General features: G+C 33.3%; 3 protein-coding genes across 3 annotated transcripts in view; 1 reads left to right on the top strand and 2 right to left on the bottom strand.

The window, feature by feature from the left end:
* LOC105251561 (receptor-type tyrosine-protein phosphatase kappa) overlaps positions 1–758 on the bottom strand; it is a 64,222-nt gene extending 63,464 nt beyond the window's left edge. Inside the window, exon 1 of the mRNA XM_011258454.3 lies at positions 19–758. Coding sequence (XP_011256756.1) covers positions 19–21 — 3 coding nt within the window. The 5' untranslated portion in view covers positions 22–758. The remainder of the gene's footprint in view (positions 1–18) is intronic.
* A 7,434-nt stretch (positions 759–8,192) lies between these two features.
* On the bottom strand, positions 8,193–11,135 carry LOC105251560 (puff-specific protein Bx42). Its single transcript, XM_011258453.3, has 8 exons — positions 10,946–11,135; positions 10,581–10,734; positions 10,249–10,416; positions 9,850–10,157; positions 9,569–9,704; positions 9,193–9,451; positions 8,701–9,082; positions 8,193–8,515 (listed from the first exon to the last, which is right to left on the bottom strand). The coding sequence occupies exons 1-8, from the start codon at positions 10,957–10,959 to the stop codon at positions 8,314–8,316; spliced, it is 1,623 nt and encodes a 540-aa protein (XP_011256755.2). The 5' UTR covers positions 10,960–11,135; the 3' UTR covers positions 8,193–8,313.
* A 220-nt stretch (positions 11,136–11,355) lies between these two features.
* Positions 11,356–13,481, top strand: LOC105251559 (spermatogenesis-defective protein 39 homolog). Its single transcript, XM_011258451.3, has 9 exons — positions 11,356–11,558; positions 11,617–11,770; positions 11,852–12,033; positions 12,141–12,277; positions 12,347–12,374; positions 12,446–12,590; positions 12,673–12,917; positions 13,012–13,188; positions 13,278–13,481. Exons 1-9 carry the CDS (start codon positions 11,484–11,486, stop codon positions 13,401–13,403), a joined length of 1,269 nt encoding a protein of 422 aa, XP_011256753.1. The 5' UTR covers positions 11,356–11,483; the 3' UTR covers positions 13,404–13,481.
* The last annotated feature ends 364 nt before the right edge of the window (positions 13,482–13,845 follow it).

The following is a 13,845-nucleotide window of genomic DNA, read 5'->3' as shown; positions in this document are numbered from 1 at the left end:
CGGGTGGCTGTAACGTACCATATGACGCGGCTGCCTGCGAGTTTGACAAATTACCGCGAGTTTTCCCCGCGTCTCCTTCGTGCGGTTCTTCCGGGATGCTGGGGGTCTTGGGAGAGCGTTCTTGACTTCTCTTCTTCTTCTTCCTCCTCTTCTTTGATCAGCAACGTGTACCACGCGCCGCAAAAATACCCCGATCGCGCCACCACCCCAATGTCAAGCAACAATCCCCGAAGACGAAGACCACCCTCGTTGCGACGCAACGTGATCCCGCGCGCCCCCGGATTGCTCGATGCTAATGATCGATCGATCGATCACCGCGCACCTGGATCACCCTCGAGTCAACGACTGTTACTATGCGTGCTTACGTGGTTTCCGGCTATCTCTCTCTCTCTCTCCTTTTCTCTCACGCGTGCACTGATCACTCATCCATCACCACCACTTCCAGCGGCACGACACGACGACGGGCGGCGACGACGACGATGACGACGACGACGTGGACGATCGCGAGGTCGGTGGCGGACTGGCGCGGGACGACACGCGAGTCACCGTCGACGACGAGTCGAGTCGCTCTGACGAGGAGATCCTGGGGGGCCGCTGGCTGGCTGGCGGCGGGTGAGACGCGAGGTGGGTTGCTCGTGGAGAAAGAGAGACGTAGAACGAAGAGAGAAAGAGAGAAAGAGAGAGAGGACGAGCGGCGGCGGGGGCGGACGACCTCGAGAGGGGAGGAAGGGACGACAGCGTCGGCGTCGGTTCTTCGCCGAGGGCGTGGTCCTGATGATGAGCGCGTTGTACCGGAGGCAGAGACGGGAGAGCCGAGAGCGCGGGTCCAGATGCTGACTGCTGATGCTGACCGGTGCCGGCGAGATCTTTCCGGTGATTCCTGACCGAGAAAGCCGAGCGTCTCGATGCTCCGATTCCATCTCATTGTGACTCTGCGCGATTCGAGATTACGTAATTATTAAATTTATCGCGAAAGATGCACCTCAGTAGTCTTGCATAACTGCTACTCTGTAGACTCTTTTCTTCTCTTGCGCTTGTTATAGCCTCTGTATTGCCTTTATGGAGATTTTCACGCTTCAGAATCTATTCAGAAAGAAAACAAATATTCTTTATATTTTGATATTCTGATATATCTTTTTGGTGTTTGATGTAAGATGAGTTAATCGACATAATCATGAAGCTAATATAAAAAATTAATTAGTAGAGAGAGATTCATCTGTGTCACTCAAAAATCAAAGATTTTAGTAGACCAATCAAAAAATTAAGTCTTCTGAAAAATTCCCATATTATCGATGAAAATTCATTTTATTCCAAACACGTTGCTGTTATCTTTCCTCACATTCGTTTCGCCAAGATTTCGGAGCAGTATGAGGCACACATTCGTTATCGTCGTTTCTCTTCAAGAACGGAGGGAAACAGAAACGGGAATAAAATATCGTCTCGTTACACTTTGCATCCTCTCTTTTTCCACGCAACTTGCGGCACCCATATTCTTCGTTCATTGGAGCGAACGACTCATCTCATTCTCGATGTTCGAGATTTCACGGTGTTTTTGTTTCGCGGACAATGTTTCATTAGTGCAACGCGTTCGTTATCATTAAACGACAAATGGCACGACGGGGAGCGCGTTCGCGTTTGCCGTTATTCGTCGTTTCGGAGTCGTTACACGAGCTTCGCTACAACAGAAATTAATCAACGTTGTTGTATAAATCCCTTTTCGCCCTTGTTGTTTTATCACCGACGGATTGCGTCGTAGCGCATGTTCATCGTAAACCAAAAAAATACAATTACCCCCGCAAATGACGATGTCTTCCGCACGTACGTATTATGTGCGCGTAAAATGGATTTGTACGCCTCATATATAAGATATCATAAATCTTTGTACACAAATTGATGTCATAATTTTTAGCAAGTCATATTTAACAATATCGTGATAAATGTTACCAAAGAAATTTTAACGAAATTATTAGAATAAATTGGAATCCATAGAGTAAAGTTTACGACGAGAAATTCTTTTCTAGCGAGAACAAAGAAGATATAAGAATGTATAATTCTGTAGATTGATTTCAATTATTTTGGTAGCAGTTGAAAAATGTGTTTGCCAATGTAATCCGATTTCTTGAAATCTGGATTGTACAAAGATGGAATATTTCTTAAATATCTTTTAAATCAAAGCGATATTTGTAGATCGCTTACGATATCCATAAACGTAAAAACACCTTCTAGAGAATGGATTTTTAAAAATGTCCATCGATTACTGTACCTATAAAGTCAATTCCGCGTGTAAGTATAACATTCGTGCGATTGATAGTCACTAAGAGAGACAATGTAAAGAAGTGGCAATTATAATCTTCTGATGCAATTGTGTCTCGATGGGTTTGAGAGCATCGCAACGCGAAAGTTAGCATGCAATTAAAGTCGCAGAAAGTTTCATGTTTAACTGAAAGGGCTCGCGTCTAATATATAAATTATTCAGATCGATAATCTAGAGCTGCAGATATTATAGTAATAAACAAAAAATTTATGCTTCAAATAATTTGCACGTATCATCTTCTTATATTTATACATATTATATACACATTTGTATGCACACAACAAATATATAATAAGAGAGAACACAAAAGATTGATATAAGATATATTGAATGAAAATAAAAAAAAAAGTTTCAATGTTACGTTAATATAAAGAAGTTTGCGAAATAAAATCATAAAGTTGTAAACAGAATTATATATACTTTTGAGACGATTTCTATTAATCAAGATAGTCGCAATTGGCTCCAATACACTCCTTTCATCTCTTGAAAGAAGTTTTCCAATTTTCTTTCTAGAAAACTGATGTATAATATACAGCGTGTCTTCCAAAGTTGAACAATCAAACTTTGCCAATATGTTCTAAAACAAATATGGATAAAAACAAAAAAAATATTATTATTATAAACAATGATCGATGAAATGTTTATAATAAAAATATTAAACATGGAAGACATAGCACACTCGCTGTTGGAATATAAAGGTGTAAAAATAAATGTTTATGTACTCTAATTTATTTTAGCTATGTTTCTTTTTCTAACTCGATTTTTATTCAGGATATTCTATATGCATAACTTATATATGCATAATTTAATAACAAAACTTTTATACCAATTGACGAAAACTGTTCTGTGAATAGTTTCTCTTATTGATACATGTCGCAGCTGTCTAATTTTCAATTTTTAACGTTTTATTTAGACAACTAAAATAGATTTAACAATAATTAAATTTTAAAAGTTACACGAATATAGATTTATTTCTATCTGACATTCAATTATTCATAACACTTTATCAGGTTTCTGAAATAATAAAAGAATTCTAAAACTATCTGTTAAATTTTCTCTTTTTAAGCACACCATTCACGATGATTGCCATTCATTCTGAAGCGCAAAACGTGGTCCCTTGTGCGAGCGCAGGCTCGGATTTAAAGCGTCGCAATAAATTATTACCGGTATTATTCCGTCGCGATGGCAAAGCTAGAGAAAGAGGGAGGGAGGCGCGAGTTTAATCCACCGTCAGAGTTTCTGTCAGTGGCAGCTCGCGAAACGCGCTCCGAAAAGCAGACGTGGACCTGACCCAATTGGAAGCGCATTTCGGAGAGCACACACACACACACACACGCACGCACACATACACACACATAACACAGTCGTAATAAAACGGTTAGGTGACATGCCTGACGGTCCACGTCGGGCAAGGTTAAACGCCGACCCTCGCGCCGAACTTATAAATAACCGCGATATACGCGTTCCCTTCCTTCTCTTTCTCTTTCTAGCCGCCAACGCGCCGGGAAACGAAAGAGAAGCTCGCCTGCGAATACGCATCTCCTCGTTTCCCGATCTAATTGAGAAACGCGGTAATTGGGTCGCGTCAAGTGCGAGTGGCGGCGAAAATCCCCTTTATCCGTCCTGAAAAATAGATGTCCCGCATCATTTTTTTTCGACAACAAACTCGGTCACCGACGATCCGTTCGACTGTCGTAACGCGCGGTTAATCCATGAAAACGAAGAAACGATGGTCGCAAATATATAATTAGGAACATCCTCGACACGTTAAACTTAGAAACAATTCTAGATTAACCGGTTGGTATAGTGTTTTACAAATTGGAGTAGATATTAATCTTTATTTTATACACACACAAAAGAGAGTGGAGATCGTAAAACATGGACGCTTAAAAGTAAATTCGCTTAATATTCATGAAAGTAAACTATTCTTATTAATATAAGGAGAATTTTAACTAAGGAAAATTTTAATTAAGAAAGAATTGAACGCATTCGTCGAGAAAATTTTAACATTTTGAATTATATTTTTTATTGAAAATGTAATTCTTTTGAAATGAGATCAAAGTACCATGACTCAAATCAAGTTATCTAAACGCAAGTTTTGCAAATCTTTCTTTTACTTCAGACATGAAAATTGGCACACAATTTTTGTAGAAATATTTTTCAATTTTTCGCAATATCGCCCTTAATTCGTCTATTTTACACATTGATATAATAAAAATGTAAAATACCTTTTGTTTTAAAATCCCAATCTTTCCGCAAAATTGTCAAATTACAAAAGAATCAAAATCTTTCGCGTATCGAGTTGTTCCTAAATTATTTCACCAGCGTTCGCGTGCTTTCGAGAAATGCATGAGAAAAATATATAAATGCATATACAAATATTTGCAATATGAGAAAAATTTTTTAATGTGTAGTGCATTGAATGTTTAGTGGCACTCTAGAGGATCTCTTCAGACTACTTTCATTTGCATTTACGTAACGCAAAATAGGTCATGCGTGTTAGGATTAAAGCTCCGTTACTCAGTTTAATGTACGCGCTCTCGAATTGTATGTACTCGGAAAATTTTGAGTTGGCTTAATACCTTCGTGTATGATGTACATTAGTCCGCGGAACATGAGCAACAATACACGAATGTGTATAAAATTTGCTCGGTAGTCATACCTGGATGCTATGGAACCACAGAAAATTCAGCAGGTCATTTGCCTCTCGAGAGCAAGCCGGAAATCGAACACGTTAAAGAATTTTTCGCGTCGCAAATTTTGCGCGAAATACATCGCGGTTCCGTATTTCACGATTCGCTAAACCGATTTGCAATTTCCTGATTCTCGAAAGCTTTCTTCGGCTTATGTATGCATATGTGTGCGGATTAAACTACTTCTGTTGTGCGTAGATTACAATGCGCAGAGTAATTTAATCTGTGCGCGAAATGTCAGGTTTTTCGTCGAGCAAAAGCTCGTTTCACGAGAGCAAAACTTGCCTATCTTTTTCCCCTCATGGATATTAAATAATGAAATCAGAAAGGTGAAGTATTTGAAGAGAAAACTTATACACACATTTTTTGGGACGTGATACGGGGTTTTTCCACCGCCGGGTATATACGCAAAATGTTAGCTGTCGGAAACGCTAAAAATACCTGCAGGTTTACGCCGTAGCGCCGGAAACTCGTCGTTTTTTTTATTTGTATTCAAGATCCGTCTTCAGCATGTTGGAATTTACCGTAAAACTTCTGCAAAAGGAAAATAAACAAAAATAAATGTAATATTCCGATTTTTTTCTCGTATAAAACATAATGTACAGTTTATACACACAATAATTGCGATTAAAAAATTATTTTATTATTCATTAAAAATCGTTACTCATATTTTACGCAAAAATAAAACATTTTTATAATTATCACACACACACACACACACACACACATTATGTATTTCCAAATATATAGCGATATAGAAAAGATATATTATTGAAACCAATACCGTTTCTAACTTTTTACTAAAAGTTTAAAATGGCAATTTATATTTATAAAATTTTACTAGATATTATTTCTTAATAGATCCTATTAAAGTTTTTATTTCACTATTTTTCTATTTTTTTAGCAAAATTATCTTTACTGACATATTTACTTGTAAAATATAAAAATATAAGAAAAATAAGAACATTTAGAAACAGATTTAGAAATATATAAATATGTAAATAATCAAATTAAATATTCTCTTAATTCGAAAACTCCATTGTTTAGATTATATAATTTGCTAAAAACAATCACAGAAAAAACTTTTGAAAAAGTCTCTCTTCTTGATAAAAAATATACTTAGTACACATATACTATAATTATAGTCTTTTACGAATAATTTAATGAATATTTAATGAATAAATTAACAATACTAATAATAAGCGAACCAAGTTTCAGCTTTGATAAAGCATAGCACTTAAGCTAAGAAATATGGATACATATATTGATTTAAGAAATGTATGTCAGTCTTAAAGTCTTCTTTCAATAATACTTAATTCAATATTTAATAGTTAATAAAAAGAAATGAAATAAACTAAATTTCGATTTCCATAAAAGTGTAAAAAAGTGTCCTTTTGTCTTTTTGATCTGCTTTATCGAGCCGATTTGGCGCCGACGATGCAGTAGAAAAAACTGATATGGGTCAGCCGCGTATCTCTCTTCAGCTTGACATGTCCATCTCTGATCAAACTGCGTTTCAAAGTGCCAGCACTTGAATGGTACAGTTAACAGCTCGAAACACCGTGCTTGTGCTACCGATTAGCGGTCGGCCAAATCGGCGAACATCCAACAACTTCTGATCGACATTCCAAGATTGGTGCCAATCTGTTTCTCGCTTTTATAGCCAAATGACGAATTTCTGTAAAAAAGACTATTCTTTGTTTTCACGATCAAAGGAAAAATATTAATTGATAATTAATGTGGAATAATATACCTTTGTTGTTATTACAGGAATATTTTATTAACACGATGACGTATATGTATAACGTATAAAAACCGTGGCAATATAGCAATATTTCATTGTTTCGCATTTACTGTTCCTATCAGGAATATCCTGTTATCTATCAGGAATATCGACAAAAATACAGACACGATCAGAAAAAATTAAAATAAATAAATTAGCGTTTATATTTTTGTTTTTATATTTGTACAGCAACAATCACTTTTTGAGATAATTAATTAATTAATACAGATATTCTTAAATACTTTCTTAATTCGAAACAATTATAGATAAAAAATGTGATTTTTTTAATAGGATATTATAAGGATATTATAATAGGATATTATTCTTTTGCTCGTTTTTTTATTTATATGTTTACTTTGGATTGTCTTTCATTTAATTTCGAAAGTGTGATAATTCGTGTGAATAATCAATTTTGGTATAGTAGTTTGTATCGAGAATTTATCAGTTGTTCATTAATTGCATGCTTATAAAATTGTTACATAAGGATTTTGTGTGATATAATGAATGAGTTTATTAAAATATACTTAGAAACTCAGATTTGTATAATCTACAAGAATTAAAAAAAAATGTTAAGTCTCAAAAAGAAGAAAAAGACATTAAAAAGATTCACTTTCGATAACAATTAGTGATCAAAGTAAATTCTCCTATGTTCTATGTATTAAGTGATATTTATTATGCGAAATAATAAATAAATAGAAATAAAAATAATTATTATTGATTAGGAAACAGATTTATTATATGCTACTTATTTCCGCAATGAAAGTAAAAATAAAAATGAAGAAAGTAATAAAACTCTTCATAAAACGGGCTGTAACATTCCTCGCGCAGCTCTGCTTTAAGTTCGTTCAGGCTTGCTTATTAAAATACCAAACATGTCTGCTTTTCTTTGAAGCAAATAACAAAAATAGAACAAATTACAGAAGTTCAAATTCTCATATATAACATTCACAACTATATTATTACATCACTCATGGAAATTTTATTTTATTACAAAATATATATAATATAATAGCATTTATTTATAATAAATATTTAGAAAAAGATATTTAGTAAATAATGTTTGAAATTTGATTTGCGCGCATGTTTTATAAAATATCTTTTTTACAAATTTGCAAGAATCTAAAATAATCTATATCAAAGACACATTCATATTTTTAATAAATATTGCTATTGTTTTCGCTTATAATACATATTTCAGAATAAAATTATATTGCTATAATTGAAACAATCATATATAATTTTGAAAGTTCTATTATCACTTAATCGAATAAAAGAATCAAGAATATCAGCATTCCATTGTCGCTAAATCAAATAAAATATTTTTTATTATTACAATGTTATTTATACACAACATTATTTATAATATTACAATAATATTACAATATTATTACATCATACTATTTTTTATTATTATCGAACATATTTTTTATTCCATTATAAAGTAGTAAAATCCGAAACGAAATTTCGGAATTTATCATTTTCATAGAATAAATAATATTCACTGGATGAATGAATAAATTGTTTTAATGCTTCCTTCGTTTGTCACGATCGTCTTTACGTTGCTCGCGTTCATCTTTGCGTTTTGTTGTTGTTGAGCTGGCGCGCTTAGCCTGTTTCAAAAATTGATCCAAACCGAAAGGATCTTCTTCCTCCTTCTCAAATTGTACCGGTCCTGATCGCGTGGCCGACCTATCGGTTCCACTGAATTCTTTATCGGGAACGAATCTAAAATGAGAAATAAATTTGATAATTTTACATTTACAAATATATCAAAAAAATATACACACACACACACATGTATATATTACATATAAATCTATTATTTATTGTCAAGTAAAATATAAAGTTTTTAATTGCATAAACATTAGTGTACTTGATATAAACATAAAAATATAAATATAAACTCTAACCTGTTCGTCTTAATCAATTTTTCTAGTTCGTCCCCATAAGTGTCTTTATCGATATTCTTGTTAGGACGATAAATATGAGAAGCAATCGAATTGCCATCTTTCCATGGTTTATCATACACATTATACTCGTCCTCGTGGCCATAACCACTATCTAATCCCTTACTGCTATTGAAGAGACGTTGATCGAATTGTGCTTCTCCCGTATTCGGAATGCTCTTTGCGGGCAAACCGAGCGCGATCTGTTCGCTAATATCGCGCTCGCGTTCACGTTGTAAACGAGAGCGTTTGTCGGGGGCGGCACGAGCTAAATTTCGTTCACGAGCGCGATTCTTGTGACGTTCCTGCCTGAGTTGGTCCCTTTCGCGTGATTCTTCAGCTTTATCTAAAAGTGTGTTAATACCTGTTATCTAAATTTTCATCACAATCTCACAATAGATTTGCACAATAGATTTGCAATTATTCTTTATTTTGCACGATATCAGATGGCAATACCTAATGTTGCGCTAGATTTCAAGCCGGCACGCTCCTCTCGGGCCTTTTGGGCCAGCTGTCTCAAATGATCCTCCTTCTTTTCCTTTTCCTTTTGAGCTAACTTTTTCTCCAATTGTGCGCGCATTTCAACGGCTTGCCGGGCTTTTCTATCAGCAATATAAAGAGCCTCAGCTAATTTTGCAAAATTTTCATTAATGTGTACTTGCTGCAAACCTCTACCATCTGCAGCAAGACGTTTATCCAAAGGAATTGTGTAACCCTAAAATCAAAAACAATTTTATATAATCACTGAAGAAATCAAGTATTTCTTATTACATGTCAGCATTATTTTTTTATATGTATCAAAATATACTGGACATAAAATTTTTCTAAATACCTTTGCATTTTTCCAGTTACTAATGCAAGGTGGAATTTTCCACTCTTTTTGCTCTTTCACAGTTACTTTTCTTGTTGGAGAATGCATTACAGGAGCTGGAGGTGATGGAGGCCCCCGTGGAATTTTTTTATTAATCCTGCAATTATAAATCTTTTTATTAATCCATTAGGTTTATATATATATATATATATATATATATATATATATATATATATATCTGTTATACATTAAACTATAAACAATTTCTACAATTAAGTCATTTTTACTCTTTCTGTACATACTTGAACTTTGGTGGTTCCATTGGATCCACTTGGGCTTCTACCATACGTATAACCCTTTGTTTGGCTCCGGAATTAAATGATTGGCCTTGTTGTGAGGGTGTATATCGTATGTATTGCGCCGGAGCTTGTTTCTCCGCGCATCTCACCGGCATGGCGGCTGCGATCTTTGATCTTGTTATTTTTTCCAGTGCTTTTTTGGTTCTATCCGTGAGTTCATCAAGTTCGTCATCAGGTGGTCGTTGCAAGGTAGGATCTTCTTCATTTGTAATCTCAGATGGTAACAAATCGCTCAATTTGCTATAAACAATCTATTAAGAAAAAATCAAATATTGAAATAGTAAATTTAACATAGAAAAAAGGAATATGTTTAAATATAATCATGGAAAGACTAAAGCTTACTTTGTCCTTACTGTGGCCTTGCCTCGCTATGAGATCATATTTTACTTTTCCCTGAGCATCAAGTTGTACTGCCAATGCATTACTTGTGATTTCCTTGCCTTTCATCCCCATTCCAAGTGGATATTGTGCAACATGAATCTCTGGGAATGCTCCGCCATCTCCAAAGTCCTATGCATAATGTATAATATATATGCATTATACTTTAGTATATTGAAAGCATCATTCATTATATCTTTGATTTAATCAAGTAGAAAAATACTATTTATATAAATTATATCGATAAGAAAATGTTTCTTCCTAAAGTTTATTGACAAATTGGAGTAAATATTCACTTCTGGATTGCGTGGTACCCATCCTCTCCGTTGTCCATAAGGTGGTGCTGTGACAACTGCTTTAACCAGTGCCGAGACAGGTCTTTGGCGTAACTTTTGCTCACGTGCTTCATCGTCTTTGTCCCATACCACTTGGGTAGGAGCGGGTAACAAACTAATTGCAAAAAAAAAAACTTATTACAAACAGAGGAGATAAATATCCTACACGTTTTCAGATTTATATGTCTAATTTAAAATTATTTCTTTTCTACGTCATTCATACAACAAAATGTGAAAAAATGAAAAATTTAATATTTGAAACTGCGAAAAGTTTGTCGATGAAATAATTGAGAAAAATAATATAAAAAGATAAAAGCGTTTCTTACTTTGTTAAAGACATTGTGATTGAAACAATTTCTTTTTTTGTCCTCTCTGGATTTCCAGGATATATTATGGCGAATTCAACCAAGCACCTCGATTGTCGACATGTTGGACGAAGGTGGATGAAATGGAAAGTAAGGAATGGGGAGTCAAAAGACCATTCACATGTAAAAAAATCATAAACGACGAATCGACCAATCACAATCAAATATTTTTATTACGCATCACAGTTGAATCTATGAAAAGAAAATTAAGTAGAAAGGTAACTTAACAGATAAATTAGGAAAAGCGATTTGAATGATCAGATTGGTTGTCAGAATATTTAGTGATAAAATTTCCTAGTAAAATCCACCAATCACAGATCACAGATCTAAAATGAAAGACGCCATATTGCATGTAGAAAGAGATTGGACAGTTCATATCTTTTTAATAATTCATCAATGCCACATTGAGAAATGTCAACTATTTTATTTTGTTTATCCATCTGTCATTTAAAATTTGATAAGGTTATTGAAGCAGGTACGGTTCGAGACATATTTTAAAATGAACATCGATAAAGACGATGATGAATTTTGGCTCAGCAGCGAGAAGCGATCATTCTGCTTCGAAAACAATGAGGTAAAAAATAATCAAGATGAATTGTGATAACGAATTCTTCATATGGATCAAATTGCAGGTGGATCAATTGTTTGGAGTATCGAAGAATGAAACTGAAAAATTGTGGGCTGGGATCTCAAATAGATCACTTTCCGAAAATAGTTTTAGATTTACCGATGATCAAACGACAAAACCATTGTTCTCGATCATATCTGAAAAGACACTTTCATGCAGTACGTTGTCAAAGAAATGTTCATCTTGAAAAATCTCAATGTTATATAACAAAAATACTTATATAATGCAAAATCTTTCAGTTTTAGCTGCGGACAAGTTAGAAAATATAAATACAGAAACAGCTATTGAGCAACCAGATATTACTTTAAGAAAGATATTGCTTGGTCAGCCATACTCATTAGAACAATACAAGTCTTTTGCTAGCAAAACTGCTTTATTAGATGCTGCTATTTTAAGCGGAGATGGAAATGCTGTTTTAATAGTATATATAACTAAAATAACAATTCTACAACATATAATATTTTAGTCATAAAGTTAACAAAATTTATGAGTATCATTTAATACCAATATTTGATTATAATATTGCAGATAATTTTATTTCTTACAAAGACTTTGAAACGATCACTTGTGCAAAGATTACTAATAGAGAGACCAGAGGCAGTTAATATATATATACATTATCTTTTTATAAGACTGCAAACAAATGAAATAACTGATATTTTGACGTAAGTAATTTCTTAGCATTCCATTAATTGAAAATTACCGTTATTTTTTTTACATGTGATATTTTACAGAATGCTTGGTCATTCTTTGACTGCTGCTGTATGTATTACTACTATACTATATTTACTATATAAATTATGTCACAATATTTATACTATTGTTTACTACAGATGAAGAATCTTCATATTATTATAAGAAACACAAGAGATCCAAACAGATTGCTGCAAAAACTTCAAAATTGTCAGAAAGCACATTTTGCCATGTTACCTGATTGTAAAGAAGCCACGTTTTTGGAATCTTACATTAAGTTGTTAGGTATGCTTTCAATCTTCCTTTTTCCCTACAATATAACAAATTATTTTTATACTGATTTTTTATACACTGTGAATTGTTGTAGAATGGCAAATGACAATCAAACAGAAAACGGATAATGAAGAGCTCCCATTAAATTCTTCTATTCAAGAATCTTTGCATTATGCATGCAAACATCATTATAATACACCAAATACATTTGTTGTGATATCACCTACAATGCTCTCTCAGAATCATGACATTTCTCCTAGATTATATCAAAAAGTCGCTTTACAAGTTAAAGCTGCCTATGGTGAATGGGACGACATTGATCGTTTACTTATAACAAAAGTAATATGTTTTATATTTATTAATATTTTATATTTATTTATATATTTCATAATCTGCCTATTAAAGTCATGTTTTATTATCAATTATATTTTAGAGAATACTTGGTAATACAAAGCTACAAACACATTTGTACATAGAAGATATTTTAAAAGTACTGTACAAACACAATGCACCATGCGCCATTCTCGAAAAGTATTTGAAATTTGTCGACAATTTAGAGAAACGATTGGAGTTGGCAAAAAAGTTATCTTGCCATACAATAGTAATCGATGTATGTATACTTTTATAAAAAAAGAAATTTATAGCCAAAGAATGCATTGACACACTATAAAGTTAATTTTTATTATGTTAATTTTATAGATATTTGTACAACAAGGGGACCGCATGATGCTGATGGATTACAAAGCAAAATTGCAACCTCAATCGGAAGAATATTTTTATGCCGAAAGTGCGTTGCGCTTACCACACGTTAAATGGAAGAGTTAGGTTTGTTGAATATATGATTAATAAACATAACAAATAATATATATTTGAAAATTATATGTAATTATTGTTTTCTCACGAAGCTGGAAAATTATTTAATATATTTAAATATAAAAAAAATTTCACAGTTATAACTTTTTTCTACATTACATGTCTTACAAGACACTTGTATAATTCTGTTATTTACTTGAAAATATTAGCAAAATATAAATAATCGTGCAAGTTATAAGTCTAAATTTAAATAACAATTCCAGTTAATATTCACAATATTTGATAGCTTATTTGAGTGAGAAAAGTAAAATAAGAAATAATTAAATAATATTTTTAATATACATGATGAGTTTTTTTCTTGCTATTCATACAAATTTTTTTATTTTATTCTTTAAAATAACTTACAAATTATTCAAATATGCATTAGTTACATATCAAAATAGATATAAATGAA

The sequence above is a fragment of the Camponotus floridanus genome, unplaced genomic scaffold (genome assembly GCF_003227725.1).
Source record: "Camponotus floridanus strain SB8 unplaced genomic scaffold, Cflo_v7.5 scaffold7, whole genome shotgun sequence".
Lineage (NCBI taxonomy): Eukaryota > Metazoa > Arthropoda > Insecta > Hymenoptera > Formicidae > Camponotus > Camponotus floridanus.
Note: the sequence above shows the minus strand (reverse complement) of the source record. Positions and strands in the feature narration are given on the sequence as shown.